Source organism: Labrus mixtus, chromosome 6 (genome assembly GCF_963584025.1).
Source record: "Labrus mixtus chromosome 6, fLabMix1.1, whole genome shotgun sequence".
Taxonomy (NCBI): domain Eukaryota; kingdom Metazoa; phylum Chordata; class Actinopteri; order Labriformes; family Labridae; genus Labrus; species Labrus mixtus.
This window is the reverse complement of record NC_083617.1, coordinates 25,339,174-25,355,290: the sequence shown is the minus strand read 5'-3', so window position 1 is coordinate 25,355,290 and position 16,117 is coordinate 25,339,174. Positions and strand designations below refer to the sequence as shown.

At 43.1% G+C, this 16,117-nt stretch overlaps 3 protein-coding genes across 5 annotated transcripts in view; 2 read left to right on the top strand and 1 right to left on the bottom strand.

The window, feature by feature from the left end:
* The first annotated feature begins 3,738 nt into the window (after positions 1-3,738).
* Positions 3,739-6,180, top strand: prop1 (PROP paired-like homeobox 1). The gene is made up of 3 exons (XM_061040708.1): positions 3,739-3,956; positions 4,940-5,175; positions 5,639-6,180. The coding sequence occupies exons 1-3, from the start codon at positions 3,860-3,862 to the stop codon at positions 5,981-5,983; spliced, it is 678 nt and encodes a 225-aa protein (XP_060896691.1). The 5' UTR covers positions 3,739-3,859; the 3' UTR covers positions 5,984-6,180.
* Positions 6,181-7,510: 1,330 nt separating this feature from the next.
* Positions 7,511-11,678, bottom strand: mcfd2 (multiple coagulation factor deficiency 2, ER cargo receptor complex subunit). Of its 2 annotated transcripts, XM_061040711.1 has the most exons (4): positions 11,532-11,678; positions 10,552-10,728; positions 10,296-10,455; positions 7,511-9,086 (listed from the first exon to the last, which is right to left on the bottom strand). In XM_061040711.1, exons 2-4 carry the CDS (start codon positions 10,566-10,568, stop codon positions 8,955-8,957), a joined length of 309 nt encoding a protein of 102 aa, XP_060896694.1. In that variant the 5' UTR covers positions 10,569-10,728; positions 11,532-11,678; the 3' UTR covers positions 7,511-8,954. The 2 variants fall into 2 exon arrangements, with proteins under 2 accessions (XP_060896694.1, XP_060896693.1); XM_061040710.1 differs by lacking the exon at positions 11,532-11,678 and having other exon boundaries at positions 10,552-10,733.
* Positions 11,679-14,001: 2,323 nt separating this feature from the next.
* Positions 14,002-16,117, top strand: part of ttc7a (tetratricopeptide repeat domain 7A) — a 57,675-nt gene continuing 55,559 nt past the window's right edge. The window contains exon 1 of one of the 2 annotated variants that reach the window (XM_061040701.1): positions 14,002-14,130. In XM_061040701.1, coding sequence (XP_060896684.1) covers positions 14,074-14,130 — 57 coding nt within the window. In that variant the 5' untranslated portion in view covers positions 14,002-14,073. The remainder of the gene's footprint in view (positions 14,131-16,117) is intronic. The other variant, XM_061040699.1, reaches the window with a different exon arrangement.

Sequence of the window (16,117 nt, the reverse complement as noted above, 5' to 3'; positions counted from 1 at the left end):
CATTCACATTTACAGTCTATGGGTCTGCATGCGCCATCGGATGAAATAATAGAACACAGAGTACGCGTTACACCTCCTCTTTCTGGAAACATTCGGCATGGGTTTGGTTTCATAGAAATAAAAATGGATTGATTCGTGGCACTCAACAGGAACTCGCTTTTCAAAATCACCATCCAAATGTACTTCAAATGCAAATGTACATCGTATGCTTTCTGTGGCTTTATCCAGATGCTGAGGAGCAACATCTGGATGCAAGAAGAGGACATATGGAGACATCCTCTTAAAGACAGGAAGACAGGAAGTGTTGGGCTTCTGCAGACTGGGTTTGATTTTAAGAAAAATATTAAATCAAATTATCAGATGAAGTCCAAGTTGTCCTCCAACGAGTGCAAACATGTCCAAGCAAGATGAGATAAGATCCCCTTTGCTCCACAATCTTCATGCCAAACATTTAGAAAAATGTAGCACTTTTTTTTTTTTTTTTTTTTTTGGACTGTTTTTTGTCTTAAAAAACACACACTCTCTGGGGGGGGGGGGGGGGGGGGGGACATGTGAGCTGCATATGGGATCCAAGGAGGACTTGGCAGACAGATACACACACACACACACAGAGACACACACACACTCATAATGCAGAATAGATTGAAGCTCTTCCAGGACACACAGGACTTGGCCCTCTCAGACGACGTGTCACAAGTGTCAGCGGAGTGAGCGGGGACTTTCCTCCAGGAATCGACAGTGACGCTCGGGTCAATCTCAACAGTAATTTGTAAACTCGACCGGAGAATCAAGTTGTGTGGATCTCTCTATCACTGTAACACTTTCCTGGCAAACGCACAGGACCAAAGAGGAAGAGGGGGGGGGGGGGGGGGGGTTATCTATCTACTGTATCAGTGTGTCGCATTTCCAGTCTGCGTTTGAACCCGTGATTTACGGGTTCTTGGAGTCAGGTATCTCTCGGGTCAGATGGCTCGTGATATGACGGACAATTTACACAAGAAGGAGTGCCGCTTCTCAGAATTAAGACCATTAAACACTACTATAAGACACCTGAACCAGTCGTCTTTGTCAGGCAGAGTAACAGAAGTGTCAAAACTGCAGTTCCTCAAATGGCCACTTGAGGCTGACTCCAATATTGAGAAAATCCACATAGAGCCCCATGTTAAAATGGCCAGTCTTACAGCAGGAAAAAAACATGTTTACAGCCTGGTACAACAACAGTTTGGGTCTCTAGAGCTCTTTTCATGCGATTATGTTAATTGAGGGGCGTGGCCTCTTTGAGTGACAGGTGGGAGCTGCTAGCTGTCTGCTAGTTGTCCCCTCAGATAATTCAGTCCCTGACCTTTAACCTCTGGGCCGTGTTTGTGCTCTTTTTGAAGATTTGTTCATGTAAATATCAGACTAATAATCTCTCTCTCTCTGTGAGCTTTATTGGTCTAACAGACCGTCCAACAAGTCTGAGCCACTTTTTACAACCAGTCACATAAGAACTTTATTTTATTTACATGTTAACAACAACTAGCAGCTAACTGAGTCTGTGAGAAACATACCTACATAGCTCATTCAGTGTTTGTCAGTTTTATAGGTTTAAGTTGTTGTTCTCTTTTCACTCGCACTAGATGCTTCTTTATTTTTTTGCTAGCTAATGAATGAGGCACACGCTCAGACGGTTTAGCTTTCAGAGCTTAGCAATTGCTAACCTCTTGTATCTCTCCAGCTCATCAAAATATGTTAATTTATGAAAACAACAAAAAACAAACACACACAAAACAAGATTGCTGGTACAACGGTAGACTTGCAGTTATGCTATGTGAATTTAAGTTGGTTAGCTTGATGCTAACACATAACAGATTTTGCCATTAACGGGCTAACAGAATTAGCATTATAATTAGATTGTTTCTTCAGTTTAAAATATGCTGAGTTCGTTTCATAGCTTCTCTACAGTCTGTAACTGTTCAGTTGTGTCATTGGTCAAAAGTTTAATAGCATGTGGGCAGAATTAATCTAGCCCAAATGTTCAGCCAATCAAGGGGGCGGGCCATGACACCTGTCAATCATTTACACTACAGAAGTACTATGAGGAGGATGCTACATGCTCGGGCTGTAAAAACTATTAGGTCCGGTTAGTTCCCTACATTCCAACAAAATGAAATACAGTAGGTTACTGGAAGAATCATTTTCTACACTTGTAACAGAGGTCTTAGTTCTGTTCGGGCTGAACAGGCCAAGGGGTGTTGGGCTGTTGGCTTGGTTATCTCCATCAGGCTATTTTTACAGTCTGTCACCTCAGGTGCCCATGGCATGCGCAGAGTTTTCTAGGTGTGCTGTACAGACACAACCCCACAAACAAATAGCATTGTTGGACAGATATAGACCCTGATGAGTTACTGTCATGTATGAGGAGCCAGCTGCTGCTCGCTCATGACTCAGAGCGGAGATGTAAGCGGGTCCATTCGACTCTACGACCGCCTGGACTCAGTTTAGCATCATGGGAACTGCTGATAGCAGCTTGGGTACCGCAGGGTGACACGAGGGTTCAGCTGAGTCGATCCAGGCTGTGGGTGGTGGGTGGAGAGGATGGGGGGGGGTTCTGTCAGTCAATCTGCAGCCAACCAGATGTAGGAAGTGACCTGATGGGGGCTGTGTTTGTGGAGGACCTGGGAGTGGACTCAGCTGGGTGGTCTCCACATCCGTCCTCTGTCATTGTACAGAGTGAGGAGGAAACAGGCTGATGTAACAGAGCCCCCTGCTGGTCACACAAAAAACTGCGTCTCCACACAAATAATCAGAAAAATTACAGCAAAAGCAACAACAACAAGAGTTTGTCTTCAAAGAATATTAAAACTTTTGGAAAAGACAAACATCAACGTACTAACCTGGATTCAATAAGAATTCAATTTTTAAAATAATGTATTTAATAGTAAAAGATGAAAGGCAAAATAAATTTATTTGGACATTATGAAGAGCATTCATAAACCCTTCTTATCCTCACTCCTGTGTGTTTTTGCAGATGTATTAACATAGACTCTACAAAAATGACTATTACAAAATAGAAACAGACAAAAGTAATAAATATTTCCTTGAGTTTGTAAATGTAGGGAATTTATTCAGCCCAGATTGGCATGAAAATAAAATAGTTCAATGGCTCTAAACTATGTAAATTTAATCCAATATGACGGACATTTGCCTCCTTACAGTTTATAAGAACATGTTTAAATAACACAAAAATAATCATTTATAGTAACAAAGTGTCTTTCATTAACATCCTCTTGTTGTTGTTGTTTTGTTTCTGATTTGCAGCAAAATCATTTCTGATACTTCAGATTTAAAAAAAGGTCAGATGTGTTTTAAAGTTTTTTTTATCCAATCAGCGATCAGCACTCCTCGATGAAGCCCGAAGCAGACATTCATCCAAACATTTTATTTAGGCTATACTACGTTTTCCTGCAATGTGATATTTTCCTCTTTATCTCTGGATATCAAAGCTTGTCTCCTCGTGATCACAGGATCATTTTCTGTTAGATTCATGTCCACTCAGGGCTTCCGTATACTTCAGGGGTCATATTCATGAAGCCTCTTAAGTACTAAGACACTTCTTAGAATCAGGACATTTTCTAAGAAGTTAGGACTAGATCCTTGTAAAGATGAAAGTTATTCACAAAGCATCTTAGAGAGCTCCTCAGGTGTCAAACTGTGAGGAGGAGTGACTCGACTGAAGGTGCCGGCCCTCCTCTGTGCCTCCATACACTCACACAGGTAAAGGTAGGCCAGGTGGGGCGGGGCCTATGGGGGCCATCCTGAGACTTTATTTGAGGATCAGAGGGTGCAGGTGGTCGGGTCAGAGAGCAGACCTGCAGCGATGGCTCAGGTGAAGGCAGCAGGAGACGCAGCAGCGAGGAGCCAGCAGGAGTGTGCAGACGCTTATTCTGATATGATGACCGTGAGCTCCACTGCAGGTCAGAACGACAAATACACTCAAGGATTATTATTTACAAATCTGTTTATTAATATTATTATTAAGATGGAGACAACAGGGGAAGACTGCACGGTTTAAAAGTGACATTAAAGCAGTGTTGGTTCTTCTGGCATTCAAACATTTCAGATTTAAATCTTTGCATGATTCTTTAAACATCTTTTTTTTTTCTTTTTTTTTTTAGAGGAAAACTTTGCAAAGACTTAAAACATTTAAAATCTCTTGAGCTTCAACACAGAAAGATGTCATAAAAAGTCTGCTCATCTGTGTTAAAGTTCAACTTTTAGCCCTGAAAACATCTGAAAATGAGTCTGATTCAGGCACTGTACTTCTCTGTAGTAAAATCATCTCTTTTTTTGGTGAGTTTTGACTTCAATTGATTAAGTTTTACATTTCTAACATGATTCTCACAAACCCGGTTAGCTTGAAAATATAAGAAATTACAGAAAACAATCTTTTTTTTGATAATAAAACTGCCCTCTCTCAGGGTTTCTACTCTTTATAGCCTTTCATTAGTTATCATCTTCCCCTGGTTTTTATGTATTTGTTTCTGCCATGTTTCTGCACCTCTTTGGGCGGTATGTTTGTACTCGAGGTGCTGTGTTAATAAAGTTGAGTTGACTTGTATTCCTCCCGCGCCTCTCAAAAGAGAGGTCAGCTCAGTCCACCAATTTGCCCGATGAGTCACTTTGTTTGATAATCTCTGGTGTAATCCTGCAGCTTCTCGTATCTTTTTCTCACGAGCTCCTCTTCTTCAGCTAAAGCTCTGTCGCTCTCAGGTTGCCTCATGTCAGTGGGAACCAGAAAGTCGTGTAATCCTCCTTTTTTTTTTTTACCAGCGAGTCATCAGTGAAATGCTCCTTTACTGATTAAAAACACTTTTTTTTAATCATTCAGAGGAAGTCAAAAAGTGTATTCAGCGTCTTTTTCGAACCCTTGAAGTCTTCTCCTCCCTCCTGAAAACAGATATCGGAGACTCTGTGAGGAGGGGGCCACTGTGCGAGACTTCCATGTCTGTGGGCCTCAGCAGCAGGAGGAGCAGGGCCCTCCACCCCTCCCCCGCCCGGAGACGACACCGCACCTCCTTCAGCCACAAACAGCTGGAGCAGCTGGAGGGAGCGTTCACTCAGAACCAGTACCCCGACATCTACTACAGAGAGGAGCTGGCCCGGGTCACCAAGCTCAACGAGGCCCGCATACAGGTGAGAGGGGCGGGGTCTCTTGGCCCTGAGCTGCCACCTTCAACACACCCGGGCTCCGTTTATGCGAGCTCGCCAAGGATCAGGTTCTCCTACCTTTGTTTTGTCCGCCAGCTGCCATTATTTCTCCTCCTCCAAAATCCACTGAGCTGCTTCCTCTGACATCTCTCTTATTGTCTCAGAAACTATGTCCACTCACTCCCAGTTCTCCCAGTAATGATGAGATAACTAAAGGTGCTATGAACGCTCTCCATCCTCACAAAGCCTTCTCTTCTTAAAGTCGGTGTGTGCAAAAGTGGCTCGATTGACAAATGAGCGTGGCTTCAGTCCAAATGTTTGATCAGAACATGATGAAACGGCGTCCTCGCCTGAGACAATCACTGCTGGTCTCCCTGATGTTCATCAGTTCAGTGTGAGTAAATGCACAACAAAGTAATCTTCCTGTCCTCTCACCGGTCTCCTGCAGGTGTGGTTTCAGAACAGACGAGCCAAACAGAGGAAGCAGGAGCGCGCCTCGCAGAAACTCCTCCCCATGGGTGTGATGGGGGGCCACAGGGGGCTTCTAGGAGGCGTTCACATCCAGCAGTCAAGCATGAGTCGACAGTTTTACCCCCAACCCCTCGCTCACCTCCCCCGCCTCCCCCCTATGATACCCTCCGGGCCGTACGCTCCGTGCCCCTGCCCCGGCAGCGTCCCTCCAGCAGCAGCAGCCCCGCGGCAGCACGAGGACTGGTACGGCCCGCTGAGGACCAACATCCCGTCCCCCATGTTCTCCCTGCAGCCCCTGGAGCCCCCCGCTCACTGGAGCTAAAGAGTAATCCTAATAAACATCACTTTAATCCTCACTTTTTGGAAGTCATTGCACTTTTTTACATACTTTGGGTTCTCTAAAGGAATATTAGACACAAATGTTTTCAAATGTCTCTGGTAGATTTCCTCAGCGTGCAGGAGAGAAACAGGCTGTCATGGCTGCAACGTAATTCTTGATCCATCAAAGTGCATGCACGAAAAGTTCATTTCTTTGTCCCTTACAGACTCAGATTGTTATTCTAAGAGTCCGACAGCATTACAGATAGGATCCCTGCAGAGAAAGACCTTTTAAAAACCACCGGGGCCGCCCCACCAACGATCCAGAGGAACCTACGAGAGCTCAGGAGCTCCCAGGAAATGATGTGGTCAGTAACTATGATTTACAGATAGATACGTGCAGTAATATGATGTGAATGCACAGAGAGAGAGAGAGCGAGAGATAAGGTGCCAGTTCCCCCGGTAGTCTAAGCCTATAGCAGCATAGGAGCTGGTCTACACCAGCACCAGCCCTAACTATAAGATTTATCAAGAAGGAAAGTTTTAACCCTTCTCTTAAAGGTACAGTGTGTGTCTGCCTCCTGAACCCTGACTGGTAGATGATTCCAAAGGAGAGGGGTCTGAAAGGAAGGCTCTACCTCCCACAGCAGACAATATTCAGGAAAATTCACTGCAAGGAAGCAGGAGGGCTCGATGACGTTTCTGCGAACTCCATGCTCCATGCTCAGGCAGATCTCGAGTCTCCCCTCTGCCCTGCAGTCAGTCCCTCCTGCCAGACTGACAACATCCTCTTCCATCATAATCATTATCTCAACATACATTCATCTGTCTCATCATTCAGATCATCTATCACTAAATGAAACACATGTTGTTGTGATGTAATTTGAAGTTCTTTGAAGAGAGTGATGCAAACAGCCGTTTTTGGTTTTTTTAAATAAATTTAAAATCCTTTCTGTGAATAACAACCTGAGCCTGTCAGCAACAAAAACAACAAATACTAGAGGCTGATGGTCAGGGATTAAGTTGCTGCCAGTTTCATCTGCAGGCTGCAGAAACACACAGATCACCAAGGGGAATTATTTCTTTGTTGATAAAAAACTCAGTGGTCTCCTCCTCTCAGTCGTCCACATCGCTGTCCGGTTCATCAGTGTCCACTCCTCCTCTGAGCTCGAGGTGGAGGTTCTTCTGTTCCAGATAGGTCTGCTCCGCTGCCTCCCTTTAGCGACGGTAGTCCGACATCTTTGCCCTACGCTAATCCACCGGCTCCTTGGAAGGTGACTCATCTGACTGGCTCTTCTGGTCAAAGATCTTTGAGTACTTTCCTTCTTGATCGTCTTGATTTGGTCTTATCTGAGCAGGGTGGCAGGTCTATAAATATATATATATATATATATAAAATATGCCCAGGTTTAAAATTATTTCTCGAGCTCGGTACCTGAACCCTGAATGTTTCAAAAACCTTTTTAGTGCATCTTACAAATCAAACACCTTTCAAAAGGAGTCTCTGTAAACAAAACGAGAAGTCAAACTGTTGAGATTACGCTCTTTAATATTCACATTCCAGAGACAACAGTCACATGACATATGTTCTCACTGGTTTTTTTTAACATTTCATTCGACAACCTGAAGTGACTGAAGAATCAAGTCGAGATGGCAAAAATATAGAATTCATCCGTATGAAATCAAACGCTATAAAGAATCACAGACGGATTCTAGAAGAACAACAACACAGAGATGACATGTTCGATCCACGTGTGTTTGAAGGCAGCTGAAACAATCGTGTTCAACGGTTTTAGAAGTGGTGTGCTGTGAGCTCCTGCAGCGACGCACAGGCAGCTGTACATTCACTCCATCAGGGGGTGTCTGCCTGAACGTGAAGAGGAAGTGATGGGCTCGTCTGACTGTGATCATGTTCACTGAAACAACAACTGAGCTGCACAAAGGCCTCGTTTCAAACTCCTTTCCTTGCCTCCTTTCCTCCAGACTCATTCCCTCACACCTCAGACACGAGCAGAGGAAAAAGGAGGAGCAAAGAGTCAAGCAGCCAGGCGGGATCTTTCAGTAATTATTGGATCTTTTCTGTGCGTATTTAACATCAACTTTATCAGCTCAACCTCTTTAATAAGTCAGAGGTGCTGCGACGACTTCGACCTCTTCTCCTCGAGACGCATTTAAGTAACTGAAGCATCCTGCACGGTGGGTTTTTATGGTTGTTTTTTGGGGTCAGAAGCAGGAGGAGAAGAGGAGACACACACTAGAAAAAGGTGTGAAGCCTTCAGTGCTGTTCTGCGTTGAAGCTTGAGCTTCACCTCCTCCCCCCCTGTAGGGTTTCCTCCCCTCTAAAACGCGCTCGATCACGCTACATTCACACTGTGAGGGAGTCAAGGCCACTTCACTTTGCAATGAGAAACGTCTGATTCGTCTCTCATCTTCCGTTTGAGAAGATCTCACAGGAGGAATCGTTTGGTCCACACGGCAGCGGCAGTGTGTTCGTGTAAATGTGTGTGTGACTTTCTGTAACGATGCTACTGAAGGCACAGAACACAGACGAGGAAGTGTCCTGCACGTGTAAAGAGACGATTCACCTAAATATCACAGAAAAAAAAAAACAATCGTAGATTCTCACTTTGTTTTGCAGAAAGGACGCAGACGGTTTAGTGATTCTCAAGTGTTTATGTTTCTCACCAAACAAAATGAAAAAGAGTTTTTAGTGATGTTTGGGTGAACTGGCCCTTTAAAGAATGAGTTCAAGGACGCTGCAGAAACAGACGGTGAAGTGATGTCACTGTCCTTCTCCTCGTAAATTACTGAATTATTGAATAATGATCCGCCTCTAACTGAAATCACCACTGATCACTCTGATCGCCTTCGAGGGAGGACGCAAAGATTAAACGATGGTTTTGGCGGTCCCCCTTCTCTTCCTGCAGGTTCCTTGTCGTCGTCATAAGAGATGAGAAAGCACCCGGGCGACTCGTTCACTCCAGAGACTTGGCGAACTCTGCGTAGTCGATGTAGCCGTCGTTGTTTTTGTCGTCGTCCTTCAGAACGTCGTCGATCAGACTGATCAGATCCTCCTCTTTCATCGGCTGGCTGTCCTCGCCGCGCTCCTGGAGAATCACAAAAACATTCAACACAGATGATCCATCAGCGGAGATAAGACAAAGAGCGCTTTGATACATGGCATCCAATGGCTTCAGGACAGCTGCAGGTGCCGGAGCATTGAGACATTTTCAGGAGTTTTGTGCATGTGTGAAAACAACAGTCTTTTTAAATCAGGTTCTGCTAATAAAAACTGTTTTATATATTTATGTCCTCGTGCAGCGGTTCTCAAACTTTACACACTGAGACCACCACAGAAAACATTTGGCTCTCAGAGTACCACCATCATGGCTAACATTGAACAAATGACTAAACTCCATTGGATCTGCAGAGTCCCTCTGCACCTTTAAGAAAAAGCTAAAGACCCAGCTCTTTCATGAATACTAACTTGATGATGATGGTCTCCATATTATTGATGATGATGATGGTAATGACGATGGTTTTTGTTTGATAACGACGACTTATAAGATGGTTTCTATACTGATTAGAGCTCTCAAGAACTGCCGTCAATGTTGTGCTTTGCCTCTGGTCACTTCCTGTCAGCACCTGTGTGTCCAATCGGACTCAAAGCTGATCGTTTGCTCTTACTGACATTGTTCCCTTTTTTCTAGATCCTTGCTTGTGTTCTTCTTCCTCTCTGATGTACGTCGCTTTGGATAAAAGTGTCTGCTAAGTGAATTGTAGAATTTCTTCTTTAATCTAACATTTTTTCTTTTCTGTTTCTTTTCAGTTGGGAATTGTTTTAAAAACATACTCACTTTATGCAAATACATTTCTATAGGAAGTACATGCAACTCATTTGTGATGGGAAAATATCTAAATATGTTCATTTTTAAATCTATTTTCGATGCTTTGGCATTCAGTCACAAATATTTACCCGTACTGAAGTTAACACCTTAAATAACACACACACACACACACACACACACACACACACACACACACACACACACACACACACACACACACACACACACACACACACACACACACACACACACACACACACACACACACACACACACACACACACACACACACACACACACACACACACACACACACACACACACACACACACACACACACACACACACACACACACACACACACACACACACACACACACACACACACACACACACACACACACACACACACACACACACACACACACACACACACACACACACACACACACACACACACACACACACCTCTCTGTGTACGTGTGTGATGGCGGTGGCGAGCTCCAGCCCGTCCAGCAGGTTGTTTCCGTCGTAGTCGTGCATCTTGAAGTAGTGCAGCTGGAGCTCCTGGGGGGTCATCTCTTTCTCCGGCTGGTCGATCACTCCCTCTAAATGCTCCATGATGTGGCTGCAGGACAGAAAACCGTGAAATAGTGTGTGAACGCTGTGTTCAAAGTTCATCACTCTGTACAAATAAGAGCTGGATCGAGGGGATCTCACTCACTCTTTGTCCTGGATCATGTTTTTGTCGAGACGACCGTGAGTGTGACCCGATACGTGAACTGCGGACGCCACCACCGTCTCCTGCTGCTGCAGAGGATCCACCTGAGAGAGAACGGACACACAGCAGGAGAGCAGGAGGAGGAGGAGACCCCACCACTGTAACCTGCACCTGCTGCTCCTCATTCTGCACACACACACACACACACACACACACACACACACAGATAAATTAATTAGAGTTAAACCATAGCTCCCAGTGTTGTAACTAAATCACCGATCGATCACTCATGTTCCAAACAGAGGCAGAGAAATAAGTCGATTCATTCATCTCAGCCGGGTTAGATTACTGTAACTCTCTGTATCCAAACATATGTCAGACAACTCCAATTTATCCAAAACTCAGCAGCGGAGCCCTGACACCTACAAGAAAATGTGAACATATAACCCTGGTCTTCAAATTAACTAAACTTTGTTTCCTGAATCTGATTGTTTAAATAAAGTATTTCTGTTTTGTTTTTTACCCTCAAAAGTAAAGCACACTGAGGTCACCTCAAATTAAATGCGCTTTGTAAATAAACTGACTTTTTTTTTATTATAGATTACAGATTTATTTCCCCCATAAGAGCTGCTCTTTTATAACCACTGTGCTAAATACAGAGGAGACACCATTCAGCCAGGTTTGTAAATCAAACCTGTGCAAATAACGAGAGATATAGATGATTAAATAAAGGATAAAGAGACATAATCAGGCTGTATACAAACATCAGATGGAGCTTTATACCGTGGGCACTTTGAGGAAACTTAACTGAGATAATTAAAGTAAACACAGGTAACGGAAACATATGCTAACATAGAGGCTGTCTGTAATAAGATCTGCCAGCTTGAAGCTTCACTGTTAGACTAAGTTACGACATATTAGACACAAACCATAGAAGAAGATCAATAATATAAATATTTAAATAATTATTAATTAAAGCTTACGTGTAAATGATTGGTGTTCGCGGACCGTTGCGTTGAAATCTTGGCTGTCTGGAAACGAGTCTGATCAGTCTCAGACTCTCAGGACCGAGCGGCTTCCCGTAGCTCCTCTTGGACACGACAGCTCATTGTGATTGGTTGAAACATTTCAAAGAGTTTACAACTGAAGCGAGAGAGTTCACCGCTGCGCGCACGAATATCTCTCCACACCGACGACGTTAGCGGGGCGGGCTTTAGCTTTCCAAGAAAGCATTTCATACTCATTGTGTACTTTGTAAAGTTTTCACGTGATGACGAACAAATACAGCCACAAACCTAGAATGACTCTCAGTTAGTTCAGGTGAATTTGTCGAAAGTTTTAATTCCCTCTTGGGAAAATAAAACTCTTAGCTAAGCTAACATTTAGGTTTTTTGACAACATTTCAGCACTCTGGTGCCTTGTACTTCTTTAGCCACTTACTACGGTGGCCCTGAAGTGCATTATGGCCGCCATGTACCACTTTTTAAATTCAGTCTTGGAATATGCTATTGCTTTGGTGTAGTGTACGGTGGCCCTGAAGTGTAAAGCACAACCACAAATCACAAATCACAAAACACACAAGAAATAAGAAAACACAACAACATTAGCTTCTAATGGAAAAGGTAATAGGCACCTGAGGTCGATAAGGATCGTTGCTGATTGGACCGACGCATTGTCCGTCTTTTTAACTGGAAGGATATGCTGCTTTTGTTAACTTTTCTCTGCCTGGCGCCAAAGGAGTATGAAGCATTTACTTCCTGTAAAAAAGACAGACATTGCGTTCGTCCAATCAGCGACAATTATTGTTGACCGCAGGTACCTTCCTTTTTCCGTTATTGTTAATGTCTTTGTGTTTTCTTAGTTGTGTTTTGCAATATGTTGTTGTGCTTTGCACTTCAGGGCCACCGTACACCAAGGCAAAAGCATATTCCAAGAGCGAATTTAAAATGGCCAACATAATTTCAGTTGAGCGACATAATGTCACTTGAGTGTCTCTTGGTTATTGCATCTGCGTCAACTTTATTTGCCAGGTAAGTGTCGCCTACACGCACAAATGTGACTTTGCTTTCATTTGCTCTCTGTACAAGCATGAATCATTGGATGTTATACTAGTGTGCACAATCACTGCTATCAATCAATGTGAAATACAATTAACAAAGAAATACACACATGGGGGGGGGGGGGGGGTGATTTACATGATGCTGTTGAGGAAACCAATGTTACCAGGGACAAATTATTTTTTGAATCTGTTAGTCCATTAGGAAAAGTATATCTACGACCAGATGGCAGCAGTTTGTACTCTGTGTAAAGGGGGCGAGTGCAGTCCCCAAGGATAGCCTGGGCTTTTTTTGTAGCTCTGACTTAAAAGGGCAAGTTCTTCAAAAGTAGAGCCAGCACAATTTGTTCCAACCTCTTCCTATTTTTCAAATTAACACAACAAAAAAAATTGGAGAAGAGTGAGGGGCAGAGTTTGGTTTACAAATTCTCCGCTGGCTATCAGTAGATTGATTAGAAATGGTGCTGTGATGTCAATCTGTGATCACTCCCAACAAATAGCCAACAACTGAAAGCCAACCCAACATGACAGCTTTGTGGTTATTTGACTCTAAATGAAATGAATATCACGCTGTATTGAAGGAAACTAGAAATAAGAGACTGAGACCAATAACTCATAAGTAAAATGTTTACTAAGGGCACAAAATCAACCGAGGAGCAGACTCATTTTCTCATAGACTTCTATTGAACGAGACTCCACTGAAGTCCCCTCATTCTTTAAGGAGGCCTCTGCTTCATTTTGTGAGTATTTTGGCCTCAAAGAGGAGGCCAATAGCCCGGAGGGCCACAACCTCTGGAGATGCGCCAACCACCAGGGCAGCGGCGCACCATTTGGTTTTATTTCAAAATGAACTACTTAGTTATATAATTTTACAACAATGGGCAAAATGAACTATTTCAAATAGTTATAATATTTTTTGGAAGGCATCTTGTGACCCCCCATCTCATCTTGGTGGCTCACGACCTCCCTGGGGTCCAGATCACTTTGGTGGGACCCCTGGCCTATAGGGGATACTTTCCTGGTGTTCTTTTGGTTTTACTTTTTTGACACATGTCAATAACAAACGTCAGGGCATTGTGACATACAAACATGAATAGCCTTTTTTGTAAACAAGGCAATACAACAAAATAAACAAATCACACAAATTCAAACTGAAATGACAAGGAATGCAATAAAAGTAAATATAAATAATTAAATAAAAGCAATAGAAGTACATTTTTGTTCAAATCAACCAGAGGTCATCAGATATCTTCAGTTCATAAAACTCTCTGAGAAGAGGTTTCGCATTTATTCCCCGGGGTTAACTATCTTGACAGGAAAAAAAACCTTGCGGTGAGTCTTTGATGACGTCAGCGGGGGGGGGGGGGGCGTGACGCAGACGCTGTCAAATGTAAACTGAGCGCAGGAGCACGCTGTGTTTGTGTGCTGGAGTTCACTGAGGAGGAGGAGAAGAGATCTGTGTGAAAGAAATGTCCAGCTTCCAGAGAGAAAATGAAGCCGCTAAATCTCTGTTCAGGAGGCTCGAGGTGGATTTTCTGTCATAAAGTAGCTCAGTAGTTTTTGACCCTCGTCTCTCCCTGTATTACCCTCTGTGCTCGTGCCTCCACCTGTGAAGATGTACTTCCCCCTCCCACTTTTCTAGAGCTCAAACTCAAAAGGAGATGCTTGTATATTTGTCGCTGTAGTGCTTCATACAGCTCTCACAGTGCAACATCTGACAGAAGAGTTCTTTTTATATGAGGCATTCATCTCAATGTGCTGCTTACAGACTCGTGCAATACAAACTTTTAACAGGCACTCTATCGAATGTTTTAAGAGAACCTTCTCCATATGAATAGTGTGTGTTTTGGTTGCTCACTTTGCAGCAGCAGATCGCAGCTTTCTGTGAAATGTCGCTTCTTAAGCCTTTAACCTGATCCAGTTAAAGTGTTAGAGGGGAAGATTAAGAACATGGCTTCTTAGAAGGAGGACGACGCCTCGCTTCCCTTTTACTTCTGGCAGCCACAGATCAAAAACTGTCACTCGTTTTCTAAGAAACCCACACAATCTCTCTTAGTGATATGAGCGTGTATTTTAGTAAGTTCTACTGACTGTATGGACGAAAATAACGATTCTTAAGTTATTTAGAGAAGTTTTCTGATTATTTTAAAGGTCACATTTTCTCCTCTTCAACCAGTGTAAATAAGTCTCAGAGCTCCCCAAAACATGTGTATGAAGTTTCTTGTTCTAAATCCACTCTGATCCTGTATTTGATCATGTCTATAAACCCCTCTATTTCAGCCCTGCTCAGAACAGGCTGTTTCTGTGTCTGTACCTTTAAATATGTAAATGAGCTGTGTATGACCACGCCCCCTCTCTGGAAGGACTTGGGTGCCCTATTGTTTACAGTGAGAAGGCAGACTCAGAGGGCAGAACAAACACCTAGCTGTGGGAGTGTCACCCACCTGGGGGAGGGGTTACTGCCCTTTGTGATGTCATGAAGGGAAAATCTCCAAACGGCCTGTTTGAGCACACGTTTTCTGAAAAGTGGAGCAGGCAAAAGACGGCGAGGATGGACTTTTCTGATCATTGGGTTTGTAGACAGACTAGAGACACATATTCGTGTTAAAGAAACATGTGGAAGTGTAGTTTACGTAATATGTGACCTTTAAGATAGCCAAGAAAATTATTTTAAAGATATTCGGTTATGACTCACCAAGTCGTTAAATTGAGATCCTCATTTATCTGTCAATATTTTCTGATCAAACTCATTATTTTGAGCTGCTCTGTCAATATTTGAACATACTATCTATGTACTCGCTATTTTTAGATAGCTTGTATTCTTTGTTGTTGAAAAAAACAAAGGCTTTGTTTTTTGTTAAGTGTCTTTGAGTACCTAGAAAAGTGCTTTAAATGTCTAATGCATTATTATTATTAACTAAACTCGAACAACAAATTAAAAGCTCCTACACATATCTTTATTAGGAGGATGCTGAGTCAGGATTCCGAGACATTTAAGATACTAAATCATCTTTTTTTATACTGAGTCACGCTGTTTGTCAATAGGTAAGGCTGGCAACTGCTTGGGGCCCCAGGTCAGTGGAGGGCCCCTGAGGGCTTACAAACTTTAAACTCTAGCAGTGGGTGAAAATGTGCATATTTTTGCAATGACAGTAGGAAACCTCCCTAAGGGGGCCCCATCTGACAGCACTCCCTGCATTTTTACTCTGAAAACCAACGTTTGTCAATGAAAGTCAAAAGAGGAGATGAAGAGGAATTGTCCATCTGAGAGTGGAGAAAAAAAGAGAAAGAGGAAGAGGAGTAAATGGTGAGAAACTCGCAGACAAAATGTTGATGATTGCTGGTTGGAGGGGCCCCCCCATGAATTCTTGCCATGGGCCCCAACAGACTCAAGAATCGCCGCTGGATAGTGTCATATTTTTCCATCATTACTACTCTTACATTATTTGAGATGATAAATCCTAAATGTCAACAGCACTGAAATGGCGGATTAAATTGACTTTAATGAAGTTC